Raw genomic sequence first — 18,098 nt, 5'->3', positions numbered from 1 at the left:
CCTGTTACCTCTTCAGTTTGTGAAGCTTCTCTTCTGTGTGACATCATCTGTACCATTGATCTCACTGAGTAAACCCTGTGAATCTCAGTAAATGCTCTCGCACTTGGTTTCACTAACTACAACCTGTGTGGCTTGAATTCCTGACAGTCATATAGCCTATATATTTCTGCTAAAGAAAAAGCACAAGTAGATAATGCAACGGCATTGCTCCGATATAAAGGATGGTTATTTACTGCAGCAATGTTTTTATTATTATTATTATTTTGAAATTGTTTTGGACTGTTTTGGTTTGTGAACGGCGCTTGGTCTGTGCAAGTTTCTCTTGTAAACAATGACACGCTTCCTGCCTCCTCCTCCACGTGTGACCTTACCAACGAGCTTATGTCATCCCTCTCATGAGCGTGAGTCAAAGAGATGACTGGAAGAGAACATTTGTAGTTAAAAAGTATAAAGTATTGTTTTGTTTCTAAAAATAATCAATCGTTTGGGTTCAGAAGAACTTTATTTGTCGACTGGAGTCGTGTGGATTATTTTGATGCACCATTAATATGCATTTTGGACCGTCAAAAAAATGGAGTACATTCACTTGCACTGTTTAAAGGAGGAGGCCTGAAATGAAATCCTAAAAATCTTAAATTCTGTTTTGATGAAGAAAGAAACTCAGATATATCTTAGATGGCCTGAGGGTGAGAAAAGTATCAGCAAATTTTCATTTTTGGGTGAACTATTCCTTTAAGGGGAGGGACATTCTCATTCTAGAGAGTATTTGATTGTAGTGCAGGACAGGGGCGTACTGTAGCACCATAGGTTGGGCCTGGGTACAGAACTATTTTAGGGCCCCCTAAATAATTTGGGTGATTGGTGGGGGTGATATATACATTTGTTATATGAATATTTAAAAGTGCTATATCATTTAAAATTAATTCACAACTTTTTATTTTGAAACACAAATATTCTTTGAATCAAGCATTAAATGTTTTTTTTTTTGTTTTGTTTTTTTAAAGCAATGCCTACTTACAAAATAAATTATATATTTATGAGTTTTCTTGTTGGCAAAGTCACCATAAGACCATAAGAAATGAGAGGAGTGCCAGGTTGTTCAGTCTATCCTGAGGCATTACTGCTCTCAGGTTTTAGCAAGTTTTTCTAACTGACAGGGTCCAAAATGAACTTAAAATATTGTCAAACAAATTATCCAGTCACTTTTTATGTATATGCAGGGTTTTTTTTAGGTTTCAGTTAAGCCATAAGAAAAAGTTAAATCATAATGTTTATGTAACAAAGTTCGTAATGGGGTTGCAAGGAGGAAGCGGGAGATGGCAAATCCAACTCAAACGGTATTTATTTTATAACACAAAATTGGCTTTTCAGCATTTCACTCAGTAATCGTGCTTTTCAGCGCACACAGCTTAACACAGTCTCGGGGTGTGTGTGGCAGCTCTCTTTCTCCCCCACTGGCATCCGGCTTGCTCTTAAATCTGTCTCCAACTCTCAATGCAATGGCAAATAACTGTTAGAGACAATCATTGCCAGGTGATGATCTTTACCGTTCTCATCTCCTGATCTCGCACTCCATTCACAAGCCGGCACTCAACCACGTCCCCACCACCACATACCCCCACCGCCCGACTCAGGCCAGGGAGCCATCCGGCCTGCCCAGTACTCCCCCCTCCCCTATTTCTGGAGAGGAAGTCCACAACAGCCATCTGCGCCCCCGGCCTGTGGACCACATCGAACTTAAATTGCTGAAGAACCAGATACCAACGGGTGATCCACACATTGGTATCCTTCATGCGATGGAGCCACTGGAGTGGGGCGTGGTCCGAACAGAGGGTACAAGCCCACCTCAGGAGGCAGTACCGAAGGGTGAGGATCGCCCACTTGATGGTCAGACGCTCCTTCTCAACGGTGCTGTACCTCGCTTCTCTCACCAAAAGCTTCCGGCTGATGTACAGCGCCACGCTCCCCACCCCCTCGACCACCTGGGACAACACGACTCCCAACCCCCTGTCCAATGTGTCGGTCTGTACAAAAAAAGGGAGAGAAAAATCAGGAGCATGTAACAACAGCCCACCACAAAGCGCATCTTTCACCTGCATAAAAGCCTGTTGGCACGGCTTCGACCACTGGACTGGGTCTGGGGCTCCCTTTTTAGTGAGATCGGTCAGCGGGCTGGTGACGTCCGAATAATTAGGCACAAACCTTCTAGAGTGCATCCGGAAAGTATTCACAGCGATTCACTTTTTCCACATTTTGTTATGTTACAGTCTTATTCCAAAATGGATTAAATTCATTATTTTCCTCTGCTGGGCCTCATGTATTCAGATAGAAGACAAAAGCAGGCCTAACACAGCAAACCTAACTCAAGCCCCCACCTTCCAAGTCGTAAATCTTACTGATAAAAATCGCGCCAAAATCAAACAAAGGGAGTCCAAAACAGACTACAAATCCATGAAGCCTTGCTCACTAAAGGATTGAACTCTCAACTCCTATTGGATGAGGCACACAACACAACGTCCCTCAAACATGACATCATAAGGAGTTGAAATACCTCTGAAATGCTTCCAGAATTGGCTTCCAGTGACTTTGTTTGCAGCGTGTGGACGCAGCTCTTTGCTGCTCTCAGGTGCAACCTCGTGGCACAAGGAAGTAACGTCCGACTTGAAACTGTAGCCATACAATCTCCATCTCGCTGGACGAGTTGAGATTACTCTGTGTTCAACCGAAAACACTCTAACGGATCAGAAGGAGACCGCCGAGCAATTCGCATCTTCATCCGTTTGCCTGCAGAAGTGAAGAGATTAAAGATTTCTCTTCCATCTTCAATCAAGTCGACATTTCTGAGTTCTCCGCCAGCCCACCGAGAATCAACAGCCGTACCGCCCGCCGACAGAGCGAGAAAACGGCCTCCCGTCATCACCCGAGCCTCAAGGAACCGGGTCAGAGTTAAAGGACGGAGGAAAACACATTCTACCTGTGTCCTCATGCGATTCAAGTAAGAGGTTTACGTCTGGGCAGAGATAGAATATTATAGTGTGTTATTCTTGTGTTTCAAGGTTTTTGCTTGTACTGTTTACGGACTTCCATGTCCGCTCATTATTAATACTCAGGGTATTAATTATTACAAATTTGTTTTGCTGTATTGTGGTCCAACCAAATTGGATTGTTGTGCAATTTCGCCATCACAGGTGAGACAGCAACTGAGTTCGTCCATTAAAGAGTCAAATAACACGGGACTGTTTACGAGCCATCCACCGTGTCTCTGAGTGATAAACTGAGAGCTGCTTTCTCTCCCATTATCGCGAAATCGGCTTTAGGGCTGTCACTTCTCTCTCTCTCTCTCTCTCTCTCTCGTACTAACCACACACACACACACACACACACACACACACACACCTTATGTGTTACAGGATTATATTTATTTCCATATCTAATCATATCACTGTTTAGTTTGTAGTTGTAAGTCGGAAGTTTATTGACTGCATTGTATTAATTATTAATTGATATTACTGCATAAATAAACTTTGTTTATATTACAAAGAGAAGTGTTTTGGTTTGTTTTGCATATGCCTGTGTCATGCTGACAGGATGACAGTGCTCGGATTCAAACCTTCATTCATTGTTTTTTCCCCGAAAATCGATATTCTTCAGATGTCGATTTTCCTAAGAAAACAATCTAATATTGAGACCGTTTTACTATTTGGTTATTAGTCCCTGATTCCAGGGTGGTGCCCTGTCAATGTTAATCCTTATTAATATTCTATTGATTTTTGATAATTGATAATTATCTTTGATGATTGTTGAATTTGAATGATCAATAAGCTAGTGTTAATTTTAATTAATGTTTCATCGATGTTAACAATTAACGATTATCTTTGATAATTGTTGATTTTAAAGGATTAAAAAAACTACCATTGATTCTCATCAATGTTCTATTGATTTTAATAATTAATAATTATCTTTGATAATCATTAATTATTGCTGATAACCAAACTTGCTCCTAAACGTAGCACACTACATTTACTGGAGCCCCATATAAGGTTTTAATGAGTTAGATTAAATTAATTAATTTAAATATTAATTAATAACTAAAGAAATAATTATTAATTATTTCTGATAGTAACACTGATCTAAACAACCAGTAAAGCCCTACACCTCAAAATTCTACAAAAATACCCCATAATGACAATGTGAAAGAAGTTTGTTTGAAATCTTTGCAAATTTATTAAAAATAAAAAACGAAGAAAAAAAAAATCACAAGTACATAATATTCACAGCCTTTGCTTAATACAATGAAGCACCTTTGGCACCAATTACAGCCTCAAGTCTTTTTGAGTATGATGCTACAAGCTTGGCACACCTATTTTTGGGCAGTTTCTCCCATTCTTCTTTGCAGGACCTCTCAAGCTCCATCAGGTTGGATGAGGAGCGTCAGTGCACAGCCATTTTCAGATATCTCCAGAGATGTTCAATCGGGTTCAAGTCTGGGCTCTGGCTGGGCCACTCAAGGACTTTCACAGAGTTGTCCCGTAGCCACTCCTTTGTTATCTTTGTTAGCTGTGTGCTTAGGGTCGTTGTCCTGTTGGAAGATGAACCTTCGCCTCAGTCTGAGGTCCAGAGCACTCTGGAGCAGGTTTTCATCAAGGATGTCTCTGTACATTGCTGCATTCATCTTTCCCTCGATCCTGACTAGTCTCCCAGTTGCTGCCGCTGAAAAACATCCCGACAGCATGATGCTGCCACCACCATGCTTCACTGTAGGGATGGTATTGGCCAGGTGATGAGTGGTGCCTGGTTTCCACCAGACATGACGCTTGCCATTCAGGCCAAAGAGTTCAATCTTTGTTTCATCAGACCAGAGAATTTTGTTTCTCATGGTCTGAGAGTCCTTTTGGCAAACTCCAGGTGGGCTGTCATATGCCTTTTACTGAGGAGTGGCTTCCATCTGGCCACTCTACCATACAGGCCTGATTGGTGGAGTGCTGCAGAGATGGTTGTTCTTCTGGAAGGTTCTCCTCTCTCCACAGAGAAGTGCTGGAGCTCTGTCAGAGTGACCAACGGGTTCTTGGTCACCTCACTGACTAAGGCCCTTCTCCCCCAATCACTCAGTTTGGCCAGGCGGCCAGCTCTAGGAAGAGTCCTGGTGGTTCCAAACTTCTTCCATTTACAGATGATGGAGGCCACTGTGCACACTCGGACCTTCAATGCTGCAGAAATTTTTCTGTACCCTTCCCCAGATCTGTGCCTCGATACAATCCTGTCTCGGAGGTCTACAGACAATTCTTTGGACTTTATGGCTTGGTTTGTGCTCTGACATGCACTGTTAACTCTGGGACCTTATATAGACAGGTGTGTGCCTTTCCAAATCATGTCCAATCAACTGAATTTACCACAGGTGGACTCCAATCAAGTTGTAGAAACATCTCAAGGATGATCAGTGGAAACAGGATGCACCTGAGCTCAATTTTGAGTGTCATGGCAAAGGCTGTGAATATTATGTACATGTGATTTTTTTTTAATTTATTTTTTTATTTTGAATAAATTTGCAAAGATTTCAAACAAACTTCTTTCATGTTGTCATTATGGGGTATTGTTTGTAGAATTTTGAGGAAAATAATGAATTTAATCCATTTTGGAATAAGGCTGTAACATAACAAAATGTGGAAAAAGTGAAGTGCTGTGAATACTTTCCGGATGCACTGTATAATAGCCAGCCAGCCCCAGGAACTGTCTCACCACCTTTTTGGTCTTGGGTATCAGGCAGGCCGCAACTGCTGCGGTCTTATCAATTTGGGGATGCACCTGCCCGTGACCCAAGTGGAACCCCAGATACCATACCACCCATCCAATTGTGCACTTCTTGGGGTTTGCCATGAGTCCCACCCATCGCAGCGACCTCAGAACCACCCCCGGATTCAGCATATGCCACTGTCAATCATTACTGTATACAATGATGTCATCCAGGTAGGCAGCGGCAATCACAGATTGTGGTCTGATGACTCAGTCCATCAGGCAGTTAAACGTTGCCGGGGCCCCAAACAAACTGAACGGAGGGTCACAAATTGGTGTAAGCCAAACAGTGTGGAGAAGGCTGTTTTCTCACAGGACATTGGACAAGTGGATCTGCCAATAACCCTTTGTTAAATCCAGTGTCGAATAAAAGCGAGTCGCACCCAACCAATCGAGCACATGCTGAAATGTTGCGTAGAGGCACTGCTTCTGGACATCGTGTTGCGTAGTCCACCAGAACCAACACAAAGCGATTCCTGTGTGCCATCCACGCTAATGGCGAGGTCCATATCAATTCTTTCGAAGGGGACCATGATCAAACGAAGCGGGCGCAAAGGTGCTCTTGGGGTGGCCGGCGAATTCACTAGCTGATATTCACAGCATGCCGCACACCATCTGCAAACATCCCCGGCCAACAAAAATGAGAAATCAGACGGTTCAGTGTCTTTTCCTGCCCTATGTGACCCACCATCGTATTAGAATGAGCCATCTGGAATAATATTTCCCGATGGCTCTTCAGTATCAACAACTGGGTTGTATCTTCTTTTGTCTGAGCATCCTGTGTCACTCGATACAACTGGTCATTTATAATAGAAAAGTATGGATATGTGAGAACAATGTCTGGCTGAAGTCATTGACCATCAATCACTCTCACTTGGTCGAAGGCATGCCTAAGAGTCTCGTCTCATGACTGCTCAGAGGAAACTCTCTGGTGGGGAATCCTCTAAGTGCTGGGGAAGCCGAGACTTCCCCCTCCCTTACATCATCATGACGATGTAGACATCCCCAGCTCCACCTCCCCAGCCAGTGCATCACAAATCCCACACTGAGATGCTCTGTTACAGGACCCATCCACACAAATTTCCCTTAATGAAGTGGAAAATTCTGGCCAATTCGTCCTAAATCCTAAAATTAGCAAATGGGGGAGGCGGGAAATAACCGCAGCCTCGACACTATGCTTTTGTCCCCGAAATTGAATCATCACAGTCACTACAGGATAATCATGGAAATCCACAATTGGAGTGGTGGTGGCGTAGTGGGCTAAAGCACATAACATGTAATCAGAAGGTTGCTGGTTCGAGCCCCACAGCCATCACCATTGTGTCCTTGAGCAAGGCACTTAACTCCAGGTTGCTCCGGGGGGATTGTCCTTTAATAAGTACACTGTAAGTTGCTTTGGATAAAAAAGCATCTGCCAAATGCATAAATGTAAATGTAAATATCTGCATGCATACACCTTTCCTTCACTTTGTAACTAGCACCCAAAGCCCCGTCTTGATCCAGGCAATGATGGAAGGAGGTTTGGCTGCAACCCAAATCCATCAAGGCCTGGTATGTACCCCCCTTAATACTCACGGGTATGCGGTATGTCTCAGCTCGATCGGGGCGGCCTGCAGTGCGTCAGGGACCTGAACCAATGTCCCCACCTCCATCACCAGGCATTGGTCCTGGAAATGCCCAGGCTCCCAGCAGCTCCAACAGGCCAGCCCAGGCTCTATGCCCACGCCCGTGGCAGTGGGTCCACCAACCTGGGAGTGAGAGTGGAGAGGGGCAGGGGAAACTGGCGGGTAGTGCAGTCCCCAGAGCCGAGGAGCCAGTTTGGGAGGGGGCACTACCCATTTCCAGGGAGGAGGAACAGGATGGAAAGAAGGGGAAGGAGGGGAGACAAGAGAGAGAGAGAGAGAGAGAGAGAAGTATCTCGAGGCTCGCCGGCTCCCGAATACGCCACCATGTGGTCCTCTGCCAGCTGGATGGCTGTTTGGAGCAACGCCGGGCAGTGGCATTGGACCCACTCTGCCGTCCCTCTTGGAAGTCGAGCGATAAACTGCTCCAGTACCACCAGGTCAATCACAGCTCCGATGTCGCATTGCTGAGCCAGCAACCACCTCCGGCAGGTGTCCCAGAGCTGCTGGGCGAAGGCAAACGGGTGGCTGTGCTCGCTAATTGACAGCGAGCGGAAGCATTGGTGCTGCTGCTCGGGTGTCTGGCCGACCCGTTGCAGAATGGATGTCCTCAAGTCGGCGTACACGAGGAGGTTCTCCATTGGTAACTACCACGCCGCGAGTTGGGCTTCCCAGGACAACAGTGGTATTAACCGGACCGCCCACTGGGTGCTCGGCCATCAGCAGCCCCCACCGTCCGCTCAAAGAGTTCCAGGAAGGCCTCCTGATCGTCTTGGAGGCCCATCTTGACTAGCGGAACATGGGGCGGGGTGGTCACGGGGTCCAGGTTCGCGGCGTACCTGCCAGTACTCCGCTTGGGCCTGGAGGAGCACAATAAACCGCTGCTCCTGTTCTGTGCCCAGCTCGAGGTGGGCCTGATGTTGTGTGTGTTGGATGCTGGCGAGGGTCTTGAAAACATCCTCCAGAGGTGAGGCATACATGCCGGCATTCTTCCTCCCTTAATTCTTGGTTTTTGGCACCAGTATAACAAAGTTTGTAAGGAGACGGAGAATTCAACTCAAACAGTATTTATTTTAAAACACAAAATTGCCTTTTCAGCACTTCACTCAGTAATCACGCTTTTCAGCGCACACAGCTTAACACAGTCTTGTGGGGGGGGTGGGGGGGGGGTGGTAGCTCTCTCTCTCCCTCACTGGCATCTGGCTCGATCTTAAATCCATCTCCAACTCTCACTGCAATGACAACCAGCTGTTAGAGACAATCACTGCCATGTGATGATCCTTACCGTTCTCATCTCCTGATCTCGCTCTCCATTCACAAGCCGGCGCTCAACCACGCCCCCACCACCACAGTTTACAATTATTTAGTATTATTTCTGAAAGTTATATCAGACATTACAAAACATATGCATGCAGTGCCCATCTCCACAACAGCACCTGGCTTCCTTCCTCAAGCAAGTATAAACTCATATATCAGTCCAGTTCAGTCAGCTATTGTATTCACATGCAACAGCACACTTCCCTACAGCATGATTTCTTTGCTCACTAACAGGATTATGTCCTTTTGGGTTTTTCCTATAAAAACATGCATCAAGTGTCACATATCAACAGCAATTCTTTGCCTTCAATAGAAAACTGTACCACAAGCATGAGATGGTATTGAAGCAACAATACTTTATGAGCTGTTATTATAATCCTATTTTTGGCACAAAATTAGGCTTAGCAAAAGAGGCTATGCACATTTTTATTTTACTTACTCATTCTTTATTATTAACATTTTCTACATTTTGGAATAATATTAAAGTAATCAAAACTATGAATCAACACAAATGCAAGGGTATTACGTAGTAACCAAAAAAAAAAAAAAGAAACTCATATTTTAGGTTCATAAAAGTAGACATCCTTTGCCTATGTAGATTAAGCTCTGCACATTCTCAATGTATTCTCTCAATAATTCAGTCAAGTGTGTTCAAACTTCTGACTGATATACAGTTATATACAATCTTCTAGTCCGTCAGTTAATATTAACAGACTGATTTAATCTTCCTAACAGTCTGAAAATAAAGTGAGAACACAATTAATCCTGACAACAGAATACTTCAAATGCTTCAAATACTGTGACATTCTCTGCAACACAAAAGCGATTTGGGTCAAAAGCTTTTGTTAAGAATATGATACATTACATCAAGTAGGGGCTTGTCTTAATTTAGCATTTAAAGTCCCTTCAAAAAATCAAAAAAAACAAAAAAAAAACAAAATCACTTTATTGTCACACAGCCATATACACAAGTGCAATGGTGTGTGAAATTCTTGGGTGCAGTTCCGATCAACATAGCAGTCGTGACAGTGATGAGACATATACCAATTTACAATAACATCAAATTAACACAACACAATTTAAACATCTGTTATACACATAATTACACACAACAATATACAAATAATAACATACACTGTACAGTATACAATACGCACTATATAGATAAACATTATTCAATAAAAAGAAAAAAAATATATAAAAAAGTATATATAAAAAAGTATATATATATATATATATATATATATATATATATATATATATATATATATATATATATATATATATAGAATGTACAGTATTGTACTGTATTGACATTCAGGCTGTCGGTTGATAGTCAGTTGTTAAGAGAGAACATAATATAATAATAATAATATAATTTATGACAGTCCGGTGTGAGATATAAGAGTAAGGGTAATAAAGTGCAGTGCTGATGTATTTTGATCGTGGGACATCAAGAGTTCAAAAGTCTGATTGCTTGGGGGAAGAAGCTATCATGGAGTCGGCTGGTGCGGGTCCTGATGCTGCGATACCGCCTACCTGATGGTAGCAGTGAGAACAGCCCATGGCTCGGGTGGCTGGAGTCTCTGATGATCCTCCGAGCTTTTTTCACACACCGCCTTGTATATATTTCCTGGAGGGAGGGAAGCTCACCTCCGATGATGTGTCTGGCAGTTTGCACCACCCTTTGCAGTGCTTTGCGGTTGTGGGCGGTGCTATTGCCGTACCAGGCGGAGATACAGCCAGTCAAGATGCTCTCCACAGTGCAGGTGTAGAACCGTGTGAGGATGTGGCGGTTCATTCCAAACTTCCTCAGCCATCTCAGGAAGAAGAGGCGCTGATGAGCCTTCTTCACAACGACTTCAGTGTGGATGGACCATGTGAGTTCCTCAGTGATGTGGACACCCAGGAACTTGAAGCTGCTGACTCTCTCCACTGGTGCTCCATTGATGGTGATGGGACTGTGTTCTCTGTCTTTTCTTCTGAAGTCCACCACAAGCTCCTTTGTCTTACTGACGTTGAGGGAGAGGTTGTGCTCCTGACACCAGTGTGTCAGAGTGTGTACCTCCTCTCTGTAGGCTGTTTCATCATTGTCAGTGATCAGACCTACCACCGTCGTGTCATCAGCAAACTTAATGATGGCATTGGAGCTATGTGTTGCCACACAGTCATGTTTGTACAAGGAATACAGTAGTGGGCTGAGAACACAGCCCTGCGGGGCTCCAGTGTTGAGGGTCAGTGATGAGGAAATGTTGCTGTCTATTCTAACCACCTGGCGTCTGCTTGACAGGAAGTCCAGGATCCAGCTGCACAGCGAGCTGTTTAAGCCCAGAGCCCGGAGTTTCTCATCTAGCTTGGAGGGCACTATGGTGTTGAATGCTGAGCTGTAGTCTACAAACAGCATTCTCACATAAGTGTTCTTTTTTTCCAGGTGGGAGAGAGCAGTGTGTATTGTAGATGCAATGGCAACATCAGTGGAGCGGTTGTTGCGGTAAGCAAACTGCAGCGGGTCAAGAGAGAGTGGCAATACAGAGCAGATGTAACCTCTGATTAGTCTCTCAAAACATTTGCTGATGAAGGGGGTCAGAGCAACAGGACACCAGTCATTTAAACAAGTTATTTTTGATTGTTTTGGAACAGGCACAATGGTGGATGTTTTAAAGCATGTGGGGACTACAGACAAAGAGAGGGAAAGGTTGAAAATGTCCGTAAAAACACCAGCCAGCTGGTTCACGCACGCTCTGATGACGCGGCCCGGAATGCCGTCTGGGCCAGCGGCTTTGCGGATATTCACCCGTCGGAAGGATCGTGTTACATCCGCTACAGAGACGGAGAGTGAACTAACCTCTGTAGCTTCAGCCGCGAGAGCTCTCTCCGTGAGGGCGGTGTTATTTCCCTCGAAACGAGCATAAAAAGTATTTAGCTCATCCGGTAGAGAGGCAGCGGTGTTCATGGTGGAGTTTTTATTCCCTTTAAAGTCCGTGATGATGTTAATTCCCTGCCACATGCTTCTAGAGTTGGTGGTGTTAAACTGTCCTTCAATCTTACTCCTGTACTGGCGTTTTGCGGTTCTGATAGTTTTTCGGAGGGCATAACTGGCTTGTTTATGCTCCTCCACATTCCCGGAATTAAAAGCGGATGTCCGCACATTAAGTGCCGCGCGAACATCGCTATTGATCCAAGGTTTCTGATTCGGATAGATTCGTACAGTTCTGGTCGGAACGACGTCCTCTTCGCACGTTCTGATGAAACACATTACGCTATCAGCGTAAAGCTCAATGTCGTCATCAGAGGCGGACCGGAACATCTCCCAGTCCGTGTGATCAAAACAGTCTTGTAGCGTAGAATCTGATTGGTCCGACCAGCACTGGATCGTTCTGAGGGTGGGTGCTTCCTGTTTCAATTTCTGCCTGTAAGCGGGCAGAAGCAGAATGGAAGAGTGGTCCGATTTGCCAAATGGTGGGCGGGGGAGGGATCTGTAGCCATCCCGGAACGGAGAGTAGCAATGGTCCAAAACCCGGTCCCCTTGTGTGTTGAAACTAATGTGCTGGTGATATTTTGGTGCGACTGATTTTAAACTGGCTTTATTAAAGTCCCCGGTCACAATGAACGTGGCCTCAGGGTGCGCGGTTTCCTGCTCACTTATACTCCCATACAGTTCCTTGAGTGCCCGGTCTGTGTCGGCTTGTGGGGGGATGTACACAGCAGTGATAATGACCGCTGTGAATTCCCTCGGTAGCCAGAATGGTCGACACAGAAGCATAAGAAATTCCAGATCAGGAGAGCAGAAAGACTTGATAGAATGTACGTTCCTCTGATCACACCAGGATTTGTTGATCATAAAACATACACCACCACCTCTGCTTTTACCTGAGAGGTCTTTCGCTCTGTCCGCTCGGTGCACGGAGAACCCCGCGGGTTCAATGGCTGAGTCTGGAATCTCCGCAGACATCCAAATTTCTGTTAGGCAGATAATGCAGCAGTCCCTTGTATCTCGTTAGAAAGAGATCTGAACTTTCAGCTCGCAGAGCTTGTTATCCAGAGACTGAACATTTGCCAGTAGAATAGTGGGTAGCGGGGGTCGATTTGCGCGGCGTCTTACTCTGATGAGAACGCCGTCTCTGTTTCCCCTTTTCCTCCTGCGTTTCCGCGGCCGTGCTGCCCAGACAAAGGGCTCCGCTTGCGTGTTTGTAAAGAGCGGGTCGGCATTGAGGAATGTGAAGTCCGGTTTACAGTGTGAGATTGCTGAACCAATGTCCAAAAGTGTTTGTCTGTCGTAGACAATAAGGCAGACAACATCCAAGACAAAAAACATAAGAATTGTGAACAAAACAAACAAAACATTACTATGTTGTGTCGGAGCTCGCAATGCAGCAGCCATACTCTGCGCCATCTTGAGTCCAATAAAATATAACCCGTATAATGGTTAGAAGCACAATGTAGGACAATTACACTTTCTTTAAACAAAGGTCAAATAAATATTTCACTCATAATGGAATGCTACAGTATGACTGGGCAGAAGGAGTGATTGGTTGCCGCCAACCTTATGGCACTCACGACAACTCTTCCTGCCATTGTGAGTGGATGGACCCAATCAGGAAGTGACAAACCAGGACTATTGTGGGATCAGCCAATAAGAAACTAGGATAAATTAATCGGTGCCATTTTGGTTTAAGTTTATTTATCAGTTTGAAATTTTGAATGTAGACCCCCTGACAAAAAGTGACAAACGATGAATTTTCATTAAAGGAATATTCCGGCTTCAATACAAGTTAAGCTCAATCGACAGCATTGGTGGCATAATACTGATTACCACAAAAATAATTTTTACTTGCCCTTCCTTTTCTTTAAAAAAAAGCATAAATCTGGGTTCCAGTGAGGCACTTACAATGGAAATGTATGGGAGCCAATCCATAAACATTAAAATACTATTCCAAAAGTATAGCCACAAGACAAAGGATATGCGTGTTAACACGATTTTAGTGTGATAAAATCGCTTACTAACCTTTTCTGTGTAAAGTTCTAGCTAATTTTACAACTTCGTTGCCATGAGGATGTAATGTCAACAAACCCTAAAATGACGATTTAAACTTTACAGCTCAAATAATATATGAGTTTTAACAGAAGAATTAATGTAAATGCTTTTATAAAATTATAAGCTTCACATTTCTGCCTTTAAACCCTCCAAAAATTGGTCCCATTCACTTCCATTGTAAGTGCCTCAGTGTAACTTCGATTTTTGCTTTTTTTAAAGGAAGTATAGTCGAAATAATTTTTTGTAGTAATCAGCATTATGCCACAAATACTGTTGATTGAGCTTAACTTGTATTGAACACGGAATATTCCTTTAAAATGAAGAAAATCAGCCTGTACATTAAGCCTGTACATTAAGTGTGCTGCTACTACAACAAAACAACTATTATAAAACAAAACAAAATAAAGCTATTAAAAAAGATCCCTCTACCCCACACGAAATACAACCTCAAATCATCATTTTTTCAAAAGAATAATCTTGTGTATGCGCATGTGTGTGTGTGTACTGGCATGTAATGGGGTCCAAAAGACTTAAACCACTAACTGAAAATGTCTATTTTGCAATTTTTTTTTTTTTACTGAATATAATTTGTCAAGTTAAACAATATTTTGTATGTCCCCTTTTGCTTTAATAACAGCATGCATACAAGCTAGCATGGACTCCACAAGTTTGTGCAAAACCTAGAGATGCATGTTATCTCAGAATGATTTCAAAATGTTCCAAAAATAATCTTTTGTGCTTCAAACAGAAAATATCTGACCTTTTGTACAAAGAGTTAACAGGGTCAAAGTCATAATACTAATACTGGAATATTAGTTTGCATCTTACCTCGGCGGGCCTTTCAGTAGCTCTGAGTGGGCCATGTAAAAGGCGGCATCCGTCCTTGGCCAATCTCTGGACCATCTCCAATCGTCTGATGTCCTCTCTATCATGTGAACCCACTCCAGGGCCCTGCTGCAATGCAGGGGATACAGAAAACACATACCTCAGGCCACAGTCCCACGCCATAGGCTGCAGCACACACACGAGCAGCTCCCTCTCTGAGAAACTTTGAGTTTGACAGCTTCTAGCTATGTCTTTACTCAGGTGAGACTGAATGCCCACTGACTGCGAGTTTGCTGAGATGGCCTCAGTAGTCCTGTGGATTTACTAAGCCACAGACGCTCAGAGGAAAGCTTTTAAAAAGTGAAGACTCACAGACAGTGCTGCCTGAGGGGGAGAGTGAACCTGCCTCTATCATTCTGTCTCTTACGTACATAGGCAGGGTGGGGGCGACCAGGAAACATCTGGCAGTCCCTTCCAATCCCAAATAGGAAGTTTCACAATCCCCAGAAAATGGGATACAGGCCATGCTGGGGTCTGGGAAGGCAGGTTATTGATGGGTGAACTATCATGTGAACTAAGATGCCATACGATAGGTACAATCTGTATATATACTGTATATATACACCAATGAGCCAAAACATTATGGCCACATGCCTAATATGCTGTTGGTCCATCATGAGCTGCCAACACAGTGCCGACACACTGAGGCATGGACTCTACAAGACCCCTGAAGGTGTCTTGTGGCATCTGGCACCAAGACATTAGCAGCAGATCCTTCAAGTCCTGTAAGTTGCGAGGTTGAGCTGCTGTGGATCGGACTTGTTGGTCTAGCTCATCCCACAGATGCTCAATCAGATTGAGATCTGGGGAATTTGGAGGCCAGGGCAACATCTTGTAATGTTCATAATGTTCCTAAAACCGTTCCTCAACAATGTGTGCAGTGTGGCAGGGCGCATTATCCTGCTGAAAGAAGCCACTGCCATCAGGCATTGCCATGAAGGGGTGTACCTGGTCTGCAACAATGTTTAGGTAGGTGACAAATTGATGTCCACATGAATGGCCGGACCTAGGGTTTCCCAGCAGAACATTGCCCAGAGTATCACACTTCCTTTATCAGCTTGTCGTCTTCCCACAGTGCATCCTGGTGCCATCACTTCCCCAGATAAACGGCGCATACGTATACGGCCATCAACGTGGTGTAAAAGAAAATGGGACTCATTGTACCAGATAACCTTCTTCCACTGCTCCAAAGTCCAGTTCCAACGCTCGCGTGCCCATTGTAGGCACTTTCGACGGTGGACAGGGGTCATCATTGGCACTCTGTCTGGTCTGCGGCTACGCAGCCACATACGCAACAGGGTGCGATGCACTGTGTGTTGTGACACATTCCTCCCATAACCATCATTAAAATTTTCTGTGACGTGCCACAGTAGACCTTCTGTCGGTTCGGACAAGACAGGATAACCTTTGTTGCCCTCACGTATTGATGAGCCTTGGGTGCCCAACACCCTTTCACCGGTTTGTGGTTTGTCCCTCCTCGGACCACTGTTAGTAGGTACTCACCACTGTTGACTGGGAACACTCCACAAGCCTTGCTGTTTCAAAGATGCTCTGACCCAGTCATCTGGCCATAACAATTCAAAGTCACTCAGGTTTTTACTGCTGCCCATTTCTCCTGCATTTAACACGTTGACTACAAGAACTGATTGTTTGCTTACCATCTAATCTACCAGACCTTGAGATGTGGTCTTGTTAGGAGATGATCAACATTATTCGCTTCACCTGTAAATGGTCATAATGTTTTGGCTCATCATTGCATACAGTATCAGCGTTATGGTCAAGTAACATTTGCTGTCCTACAAACAGTATATACTATACAGTGGACACATAGGCCCCACTTAAAAATGTATAAATTCCAGTGAATTAGATAACTTGATAAATACCAAATACCAAAGTGGAATCTGCAAACAAATGATGCTCCCCTTTCTCAGAACTAACATAAATTCACTATTTTTGCAATTATTTGTAACCAACTGGTTCCAAAGTAATTTTAAGTGAATGTATGAAGTCAGTTCCCATTAAGTTCACACAGGCGTCCTAGCAGAGTAATCACAGGCATAGTTCATCACATTAACTATGAACTAGTTTTAGACGATATATCGGCCAATATTTGCTATTTTGCGATTAACGCATCGGCCGATAACTGTGTTCAAATACTGACGGGCCACTGTACTTTGTCTGGTGAAGATCTAAAAGCATCATGGCGGCTAGATAAACTAACAATGACATAATATGTGATGTCCTCATCTCAAAACTACAGAATAAATCCCGGATCAACCAAAAACACTTACAATATATCTGGAATTACCCAGAAAGCTAGCTAAATGATACATCATCTAAATGCATCTTAAAAGGGTAATCGAGGATGTATCCCGTTTAGTCTTCCTGCTCCATTTAAACACAATGGCAAATACCAAACATCCAGAGGAGAAACCCGTGACCTCATTCTCTGAAGTAAGGGAAGGAGAGAGGAATTTGTCCTGAACACAAAAGTATTTCCATATCAGCTCTGCTGGCTATATAAGGAATCAAATCTTATGCTAGACAAATTCAACACAACCAAAGTCTGTGACATTCTTCAGCACTTCAGTGTATGGATGAATATAAAAAAAACATTGGACTATTAGATTGAACTATACTTACACTGATTAGCCACAACATTAAAACCACGTGCCTAATATTGTGTATGTCCCCCTCGTGCCTAGGGCTGGGTGATATGTAAAAATCATTGTATCGATAATCGCCTTAAAAAATATATCGCAATATCCGATTACACTGTCAAACCCCCTGGCAAGGGTCTGTGAATTTTTTTGCTTTACTGATTTTGCTTTAAAAATTTCATTAATTTATTGAAACACAAAAAACATAAACAAAAGACATTTCTAAATTCAAATTGCACTTTAAACAAAATGAAAAAAGCAATAAAATAATGAAGAGATCAAAAAATCTTATTTAACCACCTCCCCAAATCCAAACATTTACCATTTCCAACGGCTCCATTTGCCATCACACAAGCATCCGTCAATGACAACAGGTGGAAAATTACTAATAGCCTACAGTTTGAGAACTAAAGACAATCATAAATGTAAAGATAATAATAATCATAATAATAAACCCAAATAAATTCCCTTGTATTCCTAAAATAATGCTGCCAAATGTGTGTTCTTATCGAATTTGTGTTTGTATTGCGTTTTGGTAATACAGTTAATGCTGGCTAAAGAAAATAATATAAACTCAATTTTAGGTTCAAGGTGAACATGTCTTGTATTATTTTATGATTTAATCACTTTCATCTGTTTCTTTAATACAAAGATATATATTAATGAACCTGCAGAGTTGCATTCACAATGCATGCCAACCACATGGAAATAAAATGAACTAAACTCACAGCACCTCACGAGATGATCTGAGATAATTTGCAGCATTCTCATAACTGTTTGCATTATTCT

The 18,098-nt window shown here is 43.2% G+C and overlaps 1 protein-coding gene across 1 annotated transcript in view; it reads right to left on the bottom strand.

The window, feature by feature from the left end:
• Nucleotides 1–18,098, bottom strand: part of LOC127454341 (rap guanine nucleotide exchange factor 5-like) — an 84,200-nt gene that overhangs the window by 47,320 nt on the left and 18,782 nt on the right. The window contains exon 9 of the mRNA XM_051721472.1: nt 14,593–14,718. Coding sequence (XP_051577432.1) covers nt 14,593–14,718 — 126 coding nt within the window. The remainder of the gene's footprint in view (nt 1–14,592; nt 14,719–18,098) is intronic.

This window comes from Myxocyprinus asiaticus, chromosome 16 (genome assembly GCF_019703515.2).
Source record: "Myxocyprinus asiaticus isolate MX2 ecotype Aquarium Trade chromosome 16, UBuf_Myxa_2, whole genome shotgun sequence".
In the NCBI taxonomy this organism is placed as follows: Eukaryota; Metazoa; Chordata; class Actinopteri; order Cypriniformes; family Catostomidae; genus Myxocyprinus; species Myxocyprinus asiaticus.
This window is presented reverse-complemented; position numbering and strand designations above follow the sequence as displayed.